We start from the raw sequence: 19,789 nt of genomic DNA, 5'->3' as shown, positions 1-19,789 counted from the left end.
AATGAACACTGAAGAATATTCTCTAGGACATCTCTAAATATACACTAAACACAGCAGCAGGTCGATTGGTGATTAGGCTACTTGAACGATCTAAGATGGCATAATGTGTTGTGTTCCAAGTGGGATGGATTCTGTTGACCCTGTCCTGAGGGATTGAGCGATAACCTTTGGGAAATGTCAAAGTACTTCCAATCATGCTCTATATTTAATTTCCTGTCATGCTAACAGATATTTCAATTTTGGTTAAATGTTGAAATGGATTCCTTGCATTTCCTCCGTCCTGCCAATACACTGACTGTTGAAAATGCGTACGAGGGCCGTTTAAAAGGGTAAAATTCACAAGGGCAACATTGACATCATTCAGATGCGTCCCCATAAGAGTCGCTTTCAAAGTTCTGAGCCTCTTTAACACAAATAGAACCCTTCTTCCCTGCCTTCGTCTGGGTCTCGGCTGCGGCGGCCAGGGAAGTCATAAATAAAGCATTTTCAATATTACAGTCTGTCTCCCTTTTTATCTCACTCTGTGTGGCTAGCCGAATGATTTGTCACGTTCTTTTCCCTTCGCGATTTACATGCCGTAAAGGTTGGTCCTGTTGCAATGATGGGTGGGCTTTTCTTAAATGTTTAACCGTCAATTACCCATCCAGCCCCCTCAAGATGTGTTTTTATCTCTGTCTTGTAGAAGCAGTTGGCTACGGAGGATGAAAGGGGCCGCACCTGTTCCTGCCTGGCTGCTTGCCTAGCTAACCTTGAGGACCGAGCGGACCACATCTGGAGGGAGGCCAGTAGATGGTGTGCGGAGGAGAGCGACGACAACAGACGAGCTGAGGATTTTCCCCCCGTTGGTTTGTTCTCCCTCTGAACCCACGCTCACAGAACTCACTACTGGATAGAACAAAACAACCTTGATCTGTGGTAATATATTCCCAAACATATGGTTACGGCCATGTTGAAAGCCTGTTCGTTATAGTGTGTTTTTCCTGAAATCTCCTTTTTCCCTCTCGCCAATGTCCCCCGATGGAGAGACTACGGAGAGAATCAGGATAGTGAGGAAAAGTTAAAGAAAGCAACAAACAAAAAAGCTTCTAGAAGATTCCGTCGAAATTGAATTATTTCTGCACATTAAAGGGCAATAACAAAAGACCCTATAGCCAGGGGATAAATCCTGCCTTTTTTTAGCTGTGGAGAATTAGCAGTCCAGGAGAGCCACAGGAGCAGGAGGGATAAGGACCAGAGGAGGGAGATGAGATCCTGGAAGGGAATGTGTGGGGTATGGGGCACCAGCACTTGGCCCCTGCTGTTGTTGACTGGAATGCTGCTGACGAGCGCATTGGAGTACGAGGGACTTCCTGGCCAGTGGGCGCGTTACGGCCAATGGGAGTCCGCCAAAGTGTCGGGCGAGCTCAGCTTGCTCCTGAAGACCAACAGCAGCAAGGCCCTCGTTCTGTACCTGGACGACGGCGGCGACTGCGACTTCCTGGAGCTGCTGGTCGCCGACGGGCGGCTCCAGCTGCGCTTCACCATCCACTGCGCCGAGCCGGCCTCCCTGCACACGGAGACGCGCGTCGACGACCGGCGCTGGCACCGCGTCCGGCTCACGCGCAGCTACCGCCAGACCCGGCTGGAGGTGGACAACGAGGACAAGGCGGTGGAGGTGCGGTCCAAGAGGAGCGAAATGGCGGTGGCCAGCGACCTGTTCGTGGGCGGCGTCCCTCCCGACGTCCGCCTGTCCGCCCTCACGTCCAGCACCGTCAAATACGAGCCCCCGTACCGTGGCTTGATCGTCAACCTGAGGCTGGGGGAGAGCCATCCCGTGTTGCTCGACAGCCAGGGGGTCGCGAGCGACGCGGAGTATCTGTGCTCCACACACAACCCCTGTGGTCACGGTGGCCTGTGCTCCACCCAAGAGGTAGAAGTCCAATGTGACTGCGCCAACACTGGCTACAAGGGGAAATACTGCCATGAAGGTGAGCCAAAATAGATAATGAGCGGAAAAACCGTGAATGCAAATGCCCCTCCAGCGTATTTGTGCGTGGCGGGCGCGCGCAGCCCGTTTGTGTGTGCGAGGTTTCTTCCTCTGAATGCCTAGGCAGTTCAACTGATTGCTTCATGGAGTGAAATGACGTTTTTTGAGGGATTCCTTTGGGCTTTACTTGTAATTCGGAGTCATTATCTCATTCGACTTTCATTTTCATTAATTATTTGGAGAGAAGAGTTGTGCTTATCTATATTTCAGCACAGCTTGACAGGCTGTCTCTGAAAGCTTGGGGGGGGTTTGGTGAGATGGTTGGATATGCTGTTGATTATGAGCATTTTTCGGCAGTTTAAGCCCACCCCCCCCCCCAACCCCCCAATGCTACTCACTTGCGGTTGACTGTTTCACGGAAGTGGATGACTATTTCACGGCTTGAGGAAAATGAGCCAATCAGGCCTCCACTTAGGATCATGGTGGGATAGGATTGCGAGCTATTGTTCTGCTGCTGGATTTAACGTCACTCATGTGAACTGTGCCTACCTTAGGCGGCTGCTGTCACTCACATACTTATACCTATTATTAGAGACAAAGAAATAATCTAATTAATTCATCTGTTGAAAGGCTGTAGACCGTTTGCACACTGTGATTATTATTTATTTTTTTATCTGAGGTTTTAGTTGTCGCCAGGGCTTTTAAAGTACAAACGCCCCAGGGCGTCCACACTATCACACCCCATGTGACGTCATAAAGCTCACAAGAACCATTAAGAAGAATATTTTTGTTTTTGTTTGTTGGAATGGTTGGCTCTACCTGACAGATATGTTGTAGGTACCAGAAAAAAAAGGACCAAAAATATATATACTTTGTCCGCACCATAGAGCATTCCAGCAATAGATTCACTGTGCTGTGTGCTCACCTCAAAGTGATCAATACGTGCTGCACAGCATTGCTCCTTGTCAAGGTATAACATGGCGATAGCTGTCATCGTTCCCCCCTTCCCCCGCAGCGCTCGTCTCGTTTCTCTTTATCTTCTGAGTCACAGAGGATGGCCTCTGTCTGAGGAGACAAGGCTGTTTCTTCACCAAAATGGAGCCATGGAATACCAATAGGCTGTCAGCCTCTTTTTTTTACCAGAGGTAAATCCTTTTTTTCTCCTGAGAGAAAATGCATCTGTGAACACGATCACAATCCGGGTAGACGGGAGGAGTTGAGACGGTAAAACTCACCTGCACACCACTTAACCCAACACCCCTTGGCTGTTTTATGTAACTGCAAATGTAAACAGGGAGGGTTATGCAAAGCATTTTGTAAATAGGCTGCTACAGCATGTGGTAAGTTCATATTTGGTTTTGCAGAGCAAGCTAAGGAATATGTCTGTTGAGAGAAATCATGGGATGAATGCCAACTTTGCAGCAGCTGAATCAAAGACATGTCGACGCTCTGAAATCCCTCTCTCATCCCTCTCTCATCCCTCCCCATAGGAAGAGACAAGTAAACAAAAATATCTCCTTAAATAGCAAAGATGACCGTGCGGGGCGTCCAAAACCTGAGCGTTCCAGGTGAATCTGTCCAATACCTTCTACTCTCTGAGCCACAAAGAGCGTCAGAATCAATTACGGAGCTACACGACAGAGCAAAGGAAGTAGGCCAGGGCCATAAATCAGCCCGGCGACTCTCCCCTCCGCCACGCACATCATTTGCCAGCCAATCCGAGGGATGCGCTGGCGTATCCTTGTGGTGTAAAGTGGGGGGAGAGAGCGTGGCGGCTCCCAGCCCTTCCACTCTTTTCACGAGCCAAGGCTGCTCCTCTTCCCCGACAAGACCGTCTCAGAGGCTGCTGAACTGACCTTATTCCATAACTCAGGGCCTTTTGCAGGCTCCAGGCATTTGGAATATCTAAACCTGTGTGACTTATGAAGTTTAATACTCCAAAATGTCTCTTTATTGCTACACATCACTGTACCTCAGAGCAGTTAAAATGGTTATTCAAACTGCTGCTATGAATTATTTTCACAGCTTTCCCAACCTAAATTATAAAGTAAAATATTCGGGGGGGGGGGGAGTTCCAGAGAGACTTTTTCCTGTTTCCTGTTTACTTGAAGCACAAAGTGGCTCCTCATAGCATAGCAGAACACCAGCGCTATCCTAATAGAACCCCCAAGGTTTTAATTTTCCAAATAACGTTTTTTTCATTCCTGAGACTGTGGGCAGGAAGGACGTGCTGTGGATTTAAACAATACTGGCCGATGAAAACATTTACATTTAGCAGACGCTCTTATCCAGAGCGACTTAAAGTAAGTACAGGGACATTCCCCCCGAGGCAAGTAGGGTGAAGTGCCTTGCCCAAGGACACAACGTCATTTTGCACTGCCGGGAATTGAACTGGCAACCTTCAGATTACTATCCCGATTCCCTAACCGCTCAGCCACCTGACAGCAGCCAGCAGTCACCCTGTGCCTCAGCAGAGGCCTGTCCCTCCTCCATCTCTTCATGTCCTCTCTCTGCCAACCTCCAGCCTTTCAGGGGCTTGTGGCGGCCCAGGTCCCTCTCTTGATTGTTGGAGTGCCAAGTTCTGTTGGCACGGGGCGTGGTAATGAAATCAGTCAAGCACTCAAGCACTCTGCTGGCATGTTGAAGACCCAAGCACTGGCTGATCCCTGGCTGAACACTGGAACCCTCAGCTAGCCAACTGTGTGTGTTGGCTGTGCTACAGTGTGCTGTGCTACACTGGCACGAGGTTGTATTCACAATGAGGCAGTCTCTCCTTTTCCATATGACGATATTTTCAGATGGTATTATACACCGTATTAAATACACTATTCTTCATGTAGTTCTAACAAGCTAGTCAAACTCTACCCTAATTATATTCATGTACCACTGTGTGAGGAATTGTCACATCTTCGACAATTAATCTGTATAAAATTGTTTTGTTCCATGAAGGCTGTATAAGCACTGTCTTGTTTGAAACCTGCCTATGCAAGACTGTCTAGACAGCTATTATCTATAAGGTCACGCAACTGCTTTTCAGTTTGTTGTCATAGAGATTGGGTTGAATAAAAAACAGACTTTCCATATTTAATTTAATTAAAGTAGCTGATTAGTGAAAAACCGGAGTTACTTTTCTGGCAAAAAAACTAACAAACAGCTATTATAAAAAAAATCTACAATAGCTTTCTCTTCAGAAGTAGCCTACTTCTTATGCACTACCTGAGATTTCTAAGACTGATTCGATTGGACAGACTTGATATCGTCTTCTAAAACGATAGCATCTTTCGTGGATGTGTCTTAGCTTGTGTAATCAATCAGTAATCCTCGATTTGAAGCCATGCTGATTTGGGCAGGGACGAGCAGAGATCTCGTTAAGGGTCAAACTGTCTCTGGCAATCGCTGATACAGCTGCCACGCAATTCCTGCCTTCGATTCTTTCGTCCGCCGCCAATTTACACAGCCAGTATGGAGATCCACAGTTTTCTAAAACACTTGACTCATAGTCCTTTAAGTTCGATGCCTTTCGGGTCTTTGTGTGTCTGTCTCCCCCCCATATTTAGTCAGATTGTATCTTTGACTGTATAATTTACTGCTATCACATTCATTTTACATTTACATTTTACATTTTTAGTCATTTAGCAGACGCTCTTATCCAGAGCGACTTACAGTAAGTACAGGGACATTCCTCCGAGGCAAGTACATTTACATTTACATTTAGTCATTTAGCAGACGCTCTTATCCAGAGCGACTTACAGTGGTACAGGGACATTCCCCCGAGGCAGGTAGGGTGAAGTGTCTTGCCCAAGGACACAAAGTCATTTGGCACAGCCGGGAAACTAACTGGCAACCTTCAGGTTACTAGCCTGATTACCTAACCGCTCAGCCACCTGACTCCCTACATTCATTGGCTCATTTGATCTTGCCAGTTCACACTGTTCCCCGGATCTCATCTGTTTGGTCCTGATCCGCCATAGTTCTGATCCGTGTAGATCACATCCACACAGTACACAGCCATGTTGATCTTCAACTGTCTCCCTTCACTCTCATTCTCTTTCCCGTCGCGGCAATCCTTTGGGCATCTCTACTGTTTGCTAAGGTAGCCGTCTTCCAAGCCTGCACTCTCTCCACGGTTCACCAGAGACAACGTTTCGAGTGTGACGCCATGCAGTGTGTGATGGCGATTTGTTTGTCTTGTTCCATTCAACCAGCAAAAGCTTAAGGATTTTCCGATAGCGGTAAGATCCAAACCAGAAGATTCCATTTAAAAAGTGCATGGCGACTGGTTGCTTCGCTGCAACCGAAAGGGTAAAGACTCCAATTAGTCTGGCATCATCCAGCCCTATTACACGGTGCATGGACCACTGAGTAAGACATTTTGGCGAGGTCTTAATCACTCCCTAAAGCTATCTATGGAATTCCTTTTTGCACAGCCGAGACAGAGTTCGACATGTAAACACTATAATTTACCACAAACCTCGCATCGCTAGCCGCATCTGTTCCATCTATCTATAGGTTGGCGTTCTTGGAGTGTTGATGGACTGCGAAAGGTTAGGCCGATCCGCAAAGTCACTTGTCCTTTTGTAATTCTATAGAGGAACACCATCAATAAAAGTCATTTTGTCCCATAGAAAGTGTTAGCATAATGACCACGAGCGCAATCTGTCATTATCCCAGAGCATCAGCTCAAACTCACCTGTTTCTGACCCCCATCCCTTCTCTGGGACCCTCTGCAGTAAGGAATGATTTATAGTGACGTTTAGCCTTGCACGGTAATACACACAGAGGTTATCTTTTAACTATTCCTGGGATAGCCTTCCAGGGCCTGGAGTCTTTCTCTGACTACATATCATGCATCCTTATTTTTCCAGTCAGATGGGTACAGTACAGTAGCCTTAGTTTTTCTTTTCTCCAAATGTTTTCCATTTTCCAATTCGAGAACATTTGTATACGCCTTCTCGAAGCTGTATGCATCGGTGAAATGTAACCGTTTAAAAAAAAAAAATATTTCTCAGGAATACATCCCCCCCCCCCCCCCCCCCATTTTGATTCAATCCTAAATTGCTGGTACTGTCGGTTAAGTGCGTGCCTTTTACTCCAGCTCTTCCGTGTTGGCAGCCCACTGTGTCTTTAGGACTGTGTGCCATTTTGCCCGCCCCCCCCTCAACCCCCGCCCCCCACCCTACCACCACCACCCCCCGTACATGCACTGGAGCCGTGACTCACCCGCTGCCTCGATGCCACGCTCCCTCCTACCTCCCCTTCCACTCTGATGTCCGCCCCACACACACTTATGACTTGGCCAATCCGGGGGCTGAAATGCCGAGTTTGTGTGAGACAGTGTTTTGCCATCTGATCTGATGTGGCTTGATTCCCTAAGAGTGCCTTCTTACCACCGCTGTTCCCTGTTAACTGCTGCTAGTGATGAGGTTCCCATGGAGGACATTCTGAGACAGGATCCCTGGCGTACAGTGTTTTCAAGGAGTATCATTGCTTCTCCTTATGCTCACCGAAAGCATGTTTGGACACAAGTCGTTTACGCGGGGTCGCAAAATGAGCTCTTACCGGCAACGGTGAATATTATTGTGTTAAAAGATTTCGTGTGTGGTGTATGTGTGTATCTATATGTGTGTGTGTGTAATTGTTTGCAGAGGAAACAGGGTATAATCTATCTCTGCTTGCTAGTTACTCGTTTCATCATAGCAAAATGCAATCATTTGTTTTTGCGCGATACATTACAGCCTAGAATTCCCGGGCTATTTTTAGCAGCTAGTTAAAATCATATCACATCACCAAATACAAGCGTGACCTTCCGAGGACAGCATATCCTGTTTCTCCTATTCCTCACGTAAACATGGCAGCTTAAAAGCCCGGATATGGAATAAAAGAAACATGTAGTACTGTGGAATGTACTGCGACACCCATGATTATTTGCCACTTTAGGTCAAAGCTAAATGACAGCATCTAAATGTAAATGTGGGTATAATGAGTTGGGAAGGGTGCCGCCCAACTCTCATTCAGTCTTCTTCTCTGCCACGCCCATGTCATCCCTCATTAGCCATCTGTAGAAAGCTGACGATAAAACGATGCCAAACAGATACCTCAGAAATATATATGACATCAAGTGTTTCACACCCATGACTACAAGAACACGTTGTTTTGTTTGGCATTGTTCATCGGTACTGCGTCCTAACCCTTCTTTTGTTTTCTCTGCTTTCCCAACAGTTATCCAGAAGGCAGGAGAAGGTAAGACTAAAACCTTTTTGGGGGGTTCTTTTCTCTAAAGGTTTTTTTCCCTGCTGGCGTGCATCGATAAAAAAAGGGAGGGTTGGTCCGCTTGGACTGTGGATTTGACGACAGAATCAAACAGAACCGGGACGTTGCCCCAACCTGTCTCTTCCTGTCCCCCCCACCAGGCTTACAGTAAGATAGCTAGTCCAGAACACCAACGTCCTCGGAAATCTGCCGACCCCCCCCACCACCCCTACACACACGCACACACACTCACGTCATTCTTGGTGAAGAAGGAGTGTGGAAAGATTAAGAGGAAGCCGCCGTGTATCACCGAATCCAAGGGGGGGAAACAACAACGTAGCTCGAAAGCATCACACGGCGTGATTTCGGCCTCCATCTTTGGCTGTGGCCTCATCTTCCCTCTGAGCTCCCCCGTACATTCTCGGGTAGAACGCGTAGGGAAGTAGCCGGAACATGCCGGATAGGGCTGCTCTGCGAGCCGCCGGCAAAAAAACGCCGGGCTGACTTCGTCTTCGGCGCCCCTCTCCGACTTCGACGTGATGAAGAAAGTGTGATATATTGATAGTTCAGTTTGTTGACTTTGTGGACCTCTTTGATGTCCTCCACGGAGCTCACACAGACAATGGGCATCTCATTTCACTGATCAAAGCCGCCGTATAAGCCAAGTAGAATGTGCTCTCCACAACAGCCCGGCTATAAAGATGTCTGATTAGCATTGGCCTCGACATCAAGGGCGTAAATCAAATCTTGAAGAGATTGGCGTCGTGATTACGCCGTAATGGAAGTGTTTGCTTGTGGAAGAAATATTTGCCCGGGCATTACTTTTTTTCCTGTTGGTAGGGAAACAGCCATTTGTCTCTCATAATAGAACCATTGGCAGCCTGTTTAACTACATCACAATAAAACAAATAGAGTGAGTCTTGAGCGAGGCACAGAGGAAATGAAGATAAAGAGAGGAGGATTGCCTCGGCCCAGTTAAGTTGTGTGGGCAGCAGTGAGAGACATCCATCAGGCCGGGTTAGGAGCAGGGATCTGACCCACTGCCAGACAAGACAAGGGACTCGTGGGTCTAAGCAGAGGAGCTGAGGTCCACCACACACTATAAATCACTGCTGGTGCTAGCTGCAGGAAGCACGCACACACGTTCACACGCGCAAACAAACACACGCCCTGACACAAGCCGCCGTTGGATACCCTGTTCGTCCGTTGTCCGCTTCCCCTCTCGACAAAGATGCTCGTCTTCACAGCGGCCTGGTCTTTACATCCAAAGTCACTCTTTTCGTGGGGACGTTCTTAGTCAAATGACATCTGAGGAGTTTCCAGTGGACTTGTTGTGCGTTGCCTTCCATGTCTAACAGAGTGGACTCTCATCTGAGTGTCAGTTGAAGGGCCACTCAGTGTCTTGTGCTCCGAGTCCTGTGCGCGGGCTCCACTTCAGACAGGGTTGTTTCAAACAAAGGCTCTTAATCACTCTTAATTCCCCTTGTGGTGAGCACGGATGCTACGTCCATGCTCGCAGCGAAAGGCGAGCATTATTAAATGACATGCTGCAAAGAGAAAGCTTTTAGAGCCTTTTATTGGATTAAAGCTCCGACACACAGCCGCTATCCCAGTCCCAAGTGCAGAAAGCATGAAAACAAAGATGACACTCGGAAAAATGGGACGCTCTGGATCGCCCCCCTTTTTTCTGTTTTATCCCCGGAGCGGTTTAATGTGACATTCGGCACCACTTTGTAGTCCACATATCAATGGACCAACAGCATGCCTCTCCACACACAAGCTCCGAAACAAACCCCCCCATCTCTGAAACACTGTGTAGCCACCCAAAAGCTTTGGTTTGGTCAACACAAGCGGGGAAGTTCACTTTGCGTGTCATCCGAAGGGAATTCTGGGTATAAGCGGTGGACGCAGATGGATTTTTTTGGTCCGCGCGCGCGGGGTAGTGGGTGGGGGGGTGGGGGGACCAGACAGGTGAGTTGCCCGGGCTCTCAGGCAGACACGGTACAGCTCGCCTCCCCCCCCCGCGTGTCTGTGGGAAGGAGGCAGGTCTGTGTCCGGCCCCGCGATACGGAGCCGTGCTCTGGGTTCCAGGGACATGGAGTGCGGCGTGCTCTGATGTTTGGGGAACAACACTGGGCCTGCAGACGAGAGATAAGAGGAGTACACCTAACAACACGCACGGGCCCCCTCAGTAGAGGGCACCACGGCATTTCCCAATCCCTCCCACAAACTAAAGAAGCAAAACGTCCATTTCTACACATCCTTTGCAGAACGAAACCGCATGAACTTGGCACAAATTCTGACAACACATTACAGTAAATATATTCCCCCCCAAATGAGTGCCACATCCCCCAACTATATCACTCAGATTGTCACATCCAATTATGTCCAATGTCTAATTCTATTAGTCGACATGGAATGTCTCCTTCATTTAGGCCTGTAATGAGATTTGGCTTCATTTTTGGTCTGACAGTGCTCCATGAATAACACCACCGACCCCGATGACCCTTACCTTGAAATGGAGCAGAGAGGCCGCAAGCCAAGTCCAGCAGCTGCCCAGCTCAGAGAGCTTCAAACACGGGGACACAGCTGGCATCAGCGGGCCTCCGTCTCTGAGCACCAGTGACCTTGGTCTAATCCCTCATTAGAATATTCTCCTTCAAAAGCTCTCTTAATACTCGATGAAAAAAAACGGGAAAAAACCCAAAGCAGAACTCAGCAAAATCACGAATCCTGCACCCCTTTTCTTGCGACGGCCCCATGTCGCAAGGCACGGAAGGGGCAAGGTCAAAGGTCAGCGGGCCGTCCCGAAGTGTTGGTTGCCTTTCTTAAAGTGATGATAATACACAAGTCAAAACCATAGTGTAAGCTAAAGCTGAGGGCTACTGGCTATATACAAGTGACTCATTTTTTAACCAAGCAGGATACTACACACCCAGCGGGCTTTATAACACGAATGACTATACTTTAAAAATAAAAAATAGCGTTGAAGACCAATGTTTCTCTTTGTGGTTTTATGGTCCCCTTCTCTCTGTTTGTTTACGAAGCGGAACGCCTCCGGCATTAGAAATGGGTACCCATTAAGAGAGATTTTTTAATAAACAGATTTATTTTAAATGTATTCATAGGCATGCATCTGCAAGTGACATTTAAAAAAAAGACAATCACCGCTTCGACAAGAATGGTTCATCACTGTTTGATAGTAGCTGCCTCCAACCAGCTCCAGACAAATTTATAATTGAAGCAAAAGAATACAATAGAATATAGAATTCTACTGTCGTGGGAATCATTTACCTTCTTTGTGTAAGCATAGACCATTTTATGAGAGAGAAGGGGGGGGGGGGATAAGCAGAGTTGGTGAAAATGGGGAGAGGAGGGCGGGAGGAGAGAGATGTTGAGCGGTCAACGTCATTCTAGAGGGAAACTCGAGAGCCTGTTGCTATGCCAACACAGACAGGGCGGCGCTACATTGCACACAAGACCCATGGCATCCGCTCGAAGGTTTGACACTTCAAAAGGCTTTCAGAGGGAAAAAAGACACACACACTCGCACACACACACACACACACAACAACAAAAAGGTGTGCTGATGTTTATCAAATTTCGAAACGGAACGCTTCCGTTCGCTCCTCATGCTTTGACGCCGCATGCGACCGAGGCGCTCGGTTAAATACCCCCTCTGTTTAAGGGGCATTGCGAAAACCACTCGTTCTCCTTAAAGGTCAGCGGATGTGTCGGCTTAATCATGGCAGGAGTGCGTCGAGCCGCTTGCTCACCAGTAAACGGTCGGCGTTCTGAAGCCGTACAGAGTGGCCTTGATCAGTGGATCAATAACAGCTCATCTTCTCGGTAAATTAGACAATTTCCTCTTGCACAGATACGCTCAGGAAGGTTTGAACCTGCTAACAGAACAGACTTCCCAACCATTTGGAGTTCCCTATCTGGTATAAAGAGGCCTGTGGAAAAATACAGTATATATGTATATATAAATATACATACAAATACATTTGTATACATACAAATATACTTTTAACCTGTAGCACTTTGAGATTTTAGTTAATATAAAGTGCATTATAAATACTATTATTATTATTATTATTATTATATTTGTGTGTGTGTATACAGTATATGTATATATACAGTATATACTTTTTTGTGTTATGCTATTGGCTGAGCAACAGTATCAAGCTGTGAAGATAATGAAACATAGCATACATAAGTAACAGATAGTCTTCCCTAAAAGTGTTAAAATGTTCTGAAATATTGACATTCTTTATAAGGCTGATGCCACCTTAGGAATTCTGGTGTTCACGTTAGCGACAACACCAGTATACTGGAGGTGTCGGGGCTAAAAGCACTCTGAAAAGAAAGCTGTCAAGACAAGATGCATCCTTCATCATAAGAGGAGTAATCCGCATACTGAACACTCGGCTGTTTTGAACCTTATACTGCAGCAATCCAGGTGAAAGATGCGTCAAAGTTTCATTTTCGCTCAGATTGGCTTTGTAGCATGGTTGGGAAAGCAGGCTTCTAACAAACAACATCCATGGTTTCGTACGGTGCCAGTTCAAATAAACAAAACCTCACACTCCTAATCTACAAGCGCTGGCTTATTTGTTTTCCCCCGACACAACAATGGTTCAGTGTGATATTCTGCCGATTGGTGGTCTCCCAGTTTACGAGGCACCCGGTTTTACAGACTACGTTGTAACATTGTGTTTTATGGATGTATTTTGCATGTGATGTGTTCTCTTGTGGCCGACAACTGCGGCACTGTGATTACAGTAAAGCTGTCACATAAATGGGCTTTCACGGCCTGGGTTATTGATTGTTATGGTTCTCCCTGGGTCTGAGCCTATTGCAAGGGCTCAGTCTAGTTCTTGTGGAAGGATAGTCTCTTCCTGGTTGCTTTTGTGATATCCTATTGCTGCAGTCACTGCACCTGCGCCTTGCAAGGTCTTGGCTGTGTCCTCAAGGCGGTTTCTGTTGGAGAAACTGAAGGGTCTTTTTTTCTTTTTTTTTTTTTTTTTGGATTGGATAGGTGACAAAAACATAATTACAATCTGAGAAAGCTGTCTGCTTAAAGTAAGCGTATGTGTTCCATTAGGAAAAAAAGCATCTTCGGGAGCAACTACCCTTGGGGGTTGCACGACCCAAGATGCTGTTTTTTCCTCTCCCGCTCCCCCCTTCTCAAGAGATGTTTGTCTGTTTTTGTCGTTTGATTTCCTCCTCCGTTTCAGTTTAATTTGAACTCTGGCATCCGTACCTACCCCAGGATGTCTGTCACAAACTGCAGTCCTAGGTTGTGACAATGCTTTTGCGTTCTCCCGGGCCTTTTTATGACCTACCTGTTCTCCTATCCCTTTTTTCTGTTCTTTTCCCTCAAGGTCTGGCGCACCTGATGTTAAACCGCCAAGGTATGGGGTCTGTTGCTTTGCTTTACTCCCTCCTAACCACTCCTCGCTCCCATCTCCCCGCCCGTCAACAACAACCATTATCCATCACTGTGACGCGCTTAACATCTGACCTCCTCTCCATTTCCTTGTCTTGTTCATTTTCGGCTGCTTCCTGTCACGTTTCCGCTCTCCCTGCCCACAACCCTTGTCCGTCAAACCCCTTGTCCTGACCACTGGCCAAGCTACAGGAGCGTCATCTTTGACCGCAGCATTTCACAAAGGTAATGCTTCTATGCTCACAGTCTTTCCTCGGCTTGGTTTTTCTATGCGGCCTTTTGTAATTGGGTGGGTGAGGGCGGGTGGGTGGGTGGGGGGGGGCGACGACTGATTTTGTCAAAAGAAAGTGAAAGCCGATTTTTTTCATGTCCCAAATGTTGGATTACATCGGAGAGGCAACTTTTCCTGTAAGTTCGGAGAAAAGCTTCTTAAGGCTCGAATGAATCATTGCAATTGTTGCTCTCCTTGTTCATCCGTAGTCTAGTGCTGTTTCGTTCAAAAATCATGAAGAAAACAACCATATATTTCACACACACACCCCAAATCATTACAGGTTTAAGATTGTATATTCCACTTGTCCAAGCCTAGTTAGTCTTATTTGGACTTTTTTGGAATCTTTATTAGGCAGATGTATGCATTGCTATGTTGCAGACATCCATCCAATCTACAGCACATGCCCTTAAGTTGCAGATGCACTCATAGCTAATGCATTCTTATCTGAAAGCCAAGTCAAAACATTGGGGATAAATGACCTACTGATTTGGCTGTATGAACAAATGAAATAGTAAATAAAATAAAACAAAAAATATAATCAAACAAAAGTATGTTTGATTCTACTGGCTGGATATTTTTCCCTAAGCTTTGTTTTAAGGGAACGATACCGAAATATAACAAATATACTGGTTATAGAAAACTGTCCATTTGAAGACATTAAGCCTATTCAATTATATTTTCTTTATTATTATTAAAGTATACAATTCGGTAGGGTGAAAACGTGTCCTTAATTATGTGGGATGATTCAAGTAAGAAATAGTGGTTAGCACTCAGCCAAGTGAAGTCTCACCCATCCAAATTTCATTTGTACACATCCAAGCTGCTTAAGATCTTCAATTGGTCTACATGTCCTTATGAGGTATTGTGTTGCCACATCAGTGAGGCCTCCAGTACCATTATTAGTCTGTGAAAAATTCACAGCAATCTGTAGGGTTTTTTAACTAACATAAAAGGCAGGCAAGTCGAGTGGATGTGACATTGTGATACTGGGCCCAGGTCCTCACTAAATGCCACGACTGTAAAAGCCTTGCTGACAATTTTATTTCTGTGTCTGAAATGCTAATCTCAGGGTTGAACGCCTTACAAACTACATAATGATATGCTTTCAGTTGATTTCAAATTACTGTGCTGTCCAAAGAATCACTGACTGGGATTTGAGTCAGCCATTACTCCAATAACTGACAGTTTCTGTTTTGTACAAACTAAGACCCTATTTGGATCAGCAACATTTAGAACATGGATTTAATCATCTCAGATACATTTATGTTGAAGCAATTGAAAGGTGTTTTGTTAACATGTCCAAGCCAAACTCTAGACGTATATATAAAATAGTGTGCGTGTGGGGGGGGGGGGGCTTTCTCCTCAAAACAGACCACATATTGTAACAGTTTATTTCTGTTGAGGTTTAAAAAGAATTACATCTACCCCACGGGGAACATGTCCTTGAGCAGACATTGAGGACACAATGGTTTTGCAACGAGAGAGAGAGAGAGAGAGAGAGAGAGAGAGGGGGGGGGGGAGCGGATTTTGTGGGCCTTTGCATCTCATTTAGAGCTAGTTCTATCTCTTTATGACTGCCTGTGCTCAGGATCCTCTCATCCTGTGCCTGTCTGCGGGAGGAGTCCTGCAGGAGTGTGCGTCAAGGGTGGCTTGTTAAAATTGTTTGTTTTCAGAGGATGTGTTTTAAGGAAACCACAAGCTACGGAGGAGCACGGAGATCAGCATCTCAGCTCCTTCTTGTTTGCCTCATCTTGTTGGACTCGTTGTTTACAATCCTTCCCCCCCCCCCCCACCATCCCCACCCCCCAAAAGAAAGAAAAAAAGACAAAAAAAAAACTCTGGATGCGCCATGTTGCGCGACAAACGTCGGGGAGTCACTCATCGTTCCAAAAAACAACAACATATTTGACCGCTGTCCGCTCATGTTAACCATAGTGATTGCTCACACTGCTCCCAGAACACACCAAAAGTAAACATTGAAGAAACAAACAAACAAATAACCGTTAGATATTTATGACTCTTCGGAATGGATGGAGTGTGGATGGGAAGATCTGCTCATCTGATCGAAGCCCATACTGACGGTTTGTTTTTCTTCCTATGCAGCTGAGGCCTCCCAATCCGGTAAGATGGCATGTTTTAATTTGACAGTTGACTGCCAAAAGCATTTATATGTTCGAAATGTGTAGATACACTCCTAGCATCTATTGTTCCTTGCCTCGGAAACGTTTAGCCGTTAATAGATAACGTAGATAATTACGAACAAAGGTCACGCTTACTCGGAGGTTGTGCTAGGATTTAAGTGCTGTTGGTGGACACGGCCTTGTTCTACACGGGTGTGTTGGATTATTGATGAGCTCCGGTTGAAAGACGCTCCCTCCAGTCAGATATCCTTGGAACGGGCGCAAGCCCACTTCCAAACACACTTGTAACCTCCTTGACGATTCTGTGTGATGCCCCAAACGTGTTCTCCTCTGTGACGGAGGGTGGGGGTGGGGGGGTCCTCTGTGAGGTATTTCGGTTTAGCGCTGCTTCAGTCGTATACGACCTGCTGCCGGCCTTCGAAACACAGGCTCCTCAAAGTCTCCAGCTCCAGTGCCGTGAGTACTGTTAGGTAGCTGGAGAGTACTGCATGTACTCAACCACGGTGCGATAACGACGGAGGACTGTAGAGGATGGAAAATGATTCTTGAGTGGGCATTCACAACTGTCGCTACTGGTCCAGAAAACTGCGTGGTGGCTAATGGCATGTGCCGTTGCCTTGGTTATTCATTTTTTGTGCGGGGACTGAAGGTGTATGTTTTCCCTCCGTTTTGATTGGCTCCAGAGTTTCCCTGGTTACTCCGAATCATTTCATCCTAGCCTGCTCGCCTGAAGTCTGAAGAGGGAAACCGACCCTGCCTTTAGTGATAACAACACAGAGCCTGCATTTCACTTCATCCACTGTAACTCCGCCACTGCGTTAGTGAGATTCCATCTTACCTTTGCATCGTACCTTTGGATGCATTCAGCGGAACGAAAATGTGTTTCAGTTTCCCACGCAGCCTACAGAAGGTGGGGAAAAGCATAGATTAAGCGTCACATTCTTGTTTGGTCCCCAAGCAGTGGCCCACATGATAGTATATGACTCACAAAGTTCCTCTAGGTAATGTAGGTTAGCCGAGTTGTTAAATATCATTAGTGGATCGCGATAGGATTTTGTGAGCTTCATGACTGAGGTCACCTGACTACGTACAGTATGGTAATTCCTTTGCCAAAGGCAGATGTAATCAAGCCAGGGGGATTTTTCTTTCCTGGTTTCCCACCGGTGTCCAAGACATCTTAATGTAGCCCCCCCTTAGAGATTTTAACGAGAGCAGCCTTAACCCAGGGTGTGCGCTTAACTCCATCCTCTGCCTGAATGGCCATGTTAAAGAGATTAGAATAAGACTCAGGTAGTCATGTTCCAGCTGCTCCAGGTGCCAGTCATGATTAATGAGTTGGGAGTCATCTCGTCTCAGCCCTGGAACACGCTGGCGTAGCTAAGTGCCACCGTCGAAGGGATCTGGGTGTGAACGACGTGGCCCTTTTCGACCCCCGCGCTCCGCGAGTAACGTCGGCGGAGCCGCGCACGCACCCGCCGGAAACGGTCGACGCGTCTCGCGAATTTGCTCAGGCCCAGCGGCAGAGTGCCGTGGAGCTTCCAACAGATGTTATTTGGACTGGTGTACACGCCCACACACACACACATCGCAAGCACACCCACAGACTCTGCGGAGTTGGGCGGGGAGGGAGGGAGGGAGGGGGGGGGTGGTATGAAAAGGGCTGCGCGTGGAAGCTTGCGGCATCGATCCAGTGTCCCGACGCCGTGTGTGTGTGCGTCCGCGGGACTGTGTTTGGTGGCGGCAGGACCAGGGCGGGGACGGGGGGGCTGTGGGATGGAGTGGAAGGTAGGTCAGCGGCGGGGTTTCTGGAGAGTTCTCCTCGCGCTGTCACCGTGATTTATCGGAGAGGGAGGAGGACCTGACGTGAAGCTTTAAACGGGGAAACTTTCCTCCTGGTGGAAACAGTCGCGTTGTTCGCACTTGCGAGAGTGCAGGGGAGTGAAGCGCCTCGGAGTCTCCTGATTCATTCTTCATTAGCGCCGTTTCTGTACACGGATATTTTCATCCACTGTAGAGCTATTATTATTCTATATTTCACCTCAGGCTTCCAGTTTTCAATCGAAATGTATGCCATAAAAATTTTGGTCTTGTCTCACTTGGCTTGAGGACTTGCAGTAGATTTAGTCATTGTATGTCATTGTCACATTGCATGCTTCGTGCCTGTTGTGTGAACTGCAAGCGCACGTGTGTGTGTGTGTGTGTGTTTTATGTTGTCGCGTCCGTGGTTTTTCGGGATGTGTGTATATGCCAGGGAGTCAGGTGGCTGAGCAGTTAGGGAGTCGGGCTAGTAATCTGAAGGTTGCCAGTTCGATTCCCGGCCGTGCCAATCACGTTGTGTCCTTGGGCAAGGCACTTCACCCTACTTGCCTCGGGGAGAATGTCCCTGTACTTACTGTAAGTCGCTCTGGATAAGAGCGTCTGCTAAATGACTAAATGACTAAATGTAAATATGCCGTGCTGCTTTGGGTATGTACGTGCCAGGGGCTGCTTTGCGTGTGTAAGCAATGCATGCGTGTGTCTGTTCTATTGGGTCTGTGTGAGGCCTTGAATAATGAAAAGAGAACTTTTAATTGAATGTGGACTTGTGGGCATGATTAAGGGGGGGGGGGGGGGGGTAGTGATTAATCACATCAGCGACCCAGAGAGGAGGGGGCTAGGGTGGGGGGGGGGGGGTGGGGGGGGGGGTGTTAGAAGGAGGACCTGAACTGGGGAATTGGGAATGCTACGCTAGTTGTTCTGAGCATTATTAAGGGGCCCTGGGTTCAAAACGGCTCCACCGAAATTGTGTTGGGATCGCGCAATTTGGGAACGTGGTTCTTGACGATTTCATTAGCGGCACATGCCTGGTATTTCGAAGCGCAATCATGACTATTCACCCTCTGAAGCTTCGATGGGTGCTGAAATGGATAGGCCTCGAATAATATGATAAGATCGAACATTAATGCCACACGGCACAAAATCAATCATTGTTGTCGAGTGACAACACAGGCCGCGTTTTGATGGACGTGGTTTCTTTACTCGTGTTTCTTCGTCCCAACTTGTTCTCATTATCTGAGACTGAATGGAAATTTCCAGACATTTGATTGTGTCTTATTTCCCCCACCAGGGGATACTGGGGTGGGGGAAATAAGTATCAGGGCCTGCCAGATATTGATGGAACTGTCTGTATTTGTTCCATCTGGACATAGAGATGACAATACTATTATTATGGAAATGTCTGCTGCGTACCATCATTATCTGGCCATTTCCTTTTTTGGAGTTTAATCATTAGAAAGGCTTAGATTATAGGAGTAGTTCACTCAAGTTACTAACGCAGTAACATGGTGTGCGGGGGCTCCTGGGAAGATACACTCCCCCCCCCCCCCCACTCCATCTGTGGAAGGCAGGGATTAAGGCAGGGTTTGTCGGTTCGACTCGACTTGATCCAACATCTGCAGAGGTCGCGCATTGCCGAATGTCTCGCGGTGTTCTACAGAGGCACGCACGCTGACTTCCGCACACGCGCGCGCACACAAACATGTGGGCGCACACGCGAGTACCGTCAAACCGAGGCACATACATTCATCGTGTGTGCATACCGTACATACATACTGCACACGCAGGCACACATACACACAAGGGAGTTAATGATCCAGACCTCAGACTTCATACAAGCCCAAGTCGTCTAATGGCTTTGCAATCATTCTTAGTGAGCGCCTGGGGTCCTT

The 19,789-nt window shown here is 47.1% G+C and overlaps 1 protein-coding gene and 1 long non-coding RNA gene across 2 annotated transcripts in view; both read left to right on the top strand.

Annotated features, from left to right (window-relative positions):
* The first annotated feature begins 1,312 nt into the window (after positions 1–1,312).
* The window catches only part of nrxn2a (neurexin 2a), a 98,281-nt gene continuing 79,804 nt past the window's right edge, over positions 1,313–19,789 (top strand). The window contains 3 exon segments of the mRNA XM_067228641.1: positions 1,313–1,967; positions 3,360–3,390; positions 18,338–18,369. Coding sequence (XP_067084742.1) covers positions 1,313–1,967; positions 3,360–3,390; positions 18,338–18,369 — 718 coding nt within the window.
* Positions 7,297–11,205, top strand: LOC136933365 (uncharacterized). Its single transcript, XR_010874802.1, has 3 exons — positions 7,297–7,533; positions 8,186–8,206; positions 10,689–11,205. It is a non-coding gene; the product is annotated as an uncharacterized lncRNA (long non-coding RNA).

Source organism: Osmerus mordax, chromosome 25, assembly GCF_038355195.1.
Source record: "Osmerus mordax isolate fOsmMor3 chromosome 25, fOsmMor3.pri, whole genome shotgun sequence".
NCBI lineage: Eukaryota > Metazoa > Chordata > Actinopteri > Osmeriformes > Osmeridae > Osmerus > Osmerus mordax.
The sequence above is the reverse complement of the archived record's forward strand: the minus strand, read 5'-3'. Positions and strand labels throughout refer to the sequence as shown.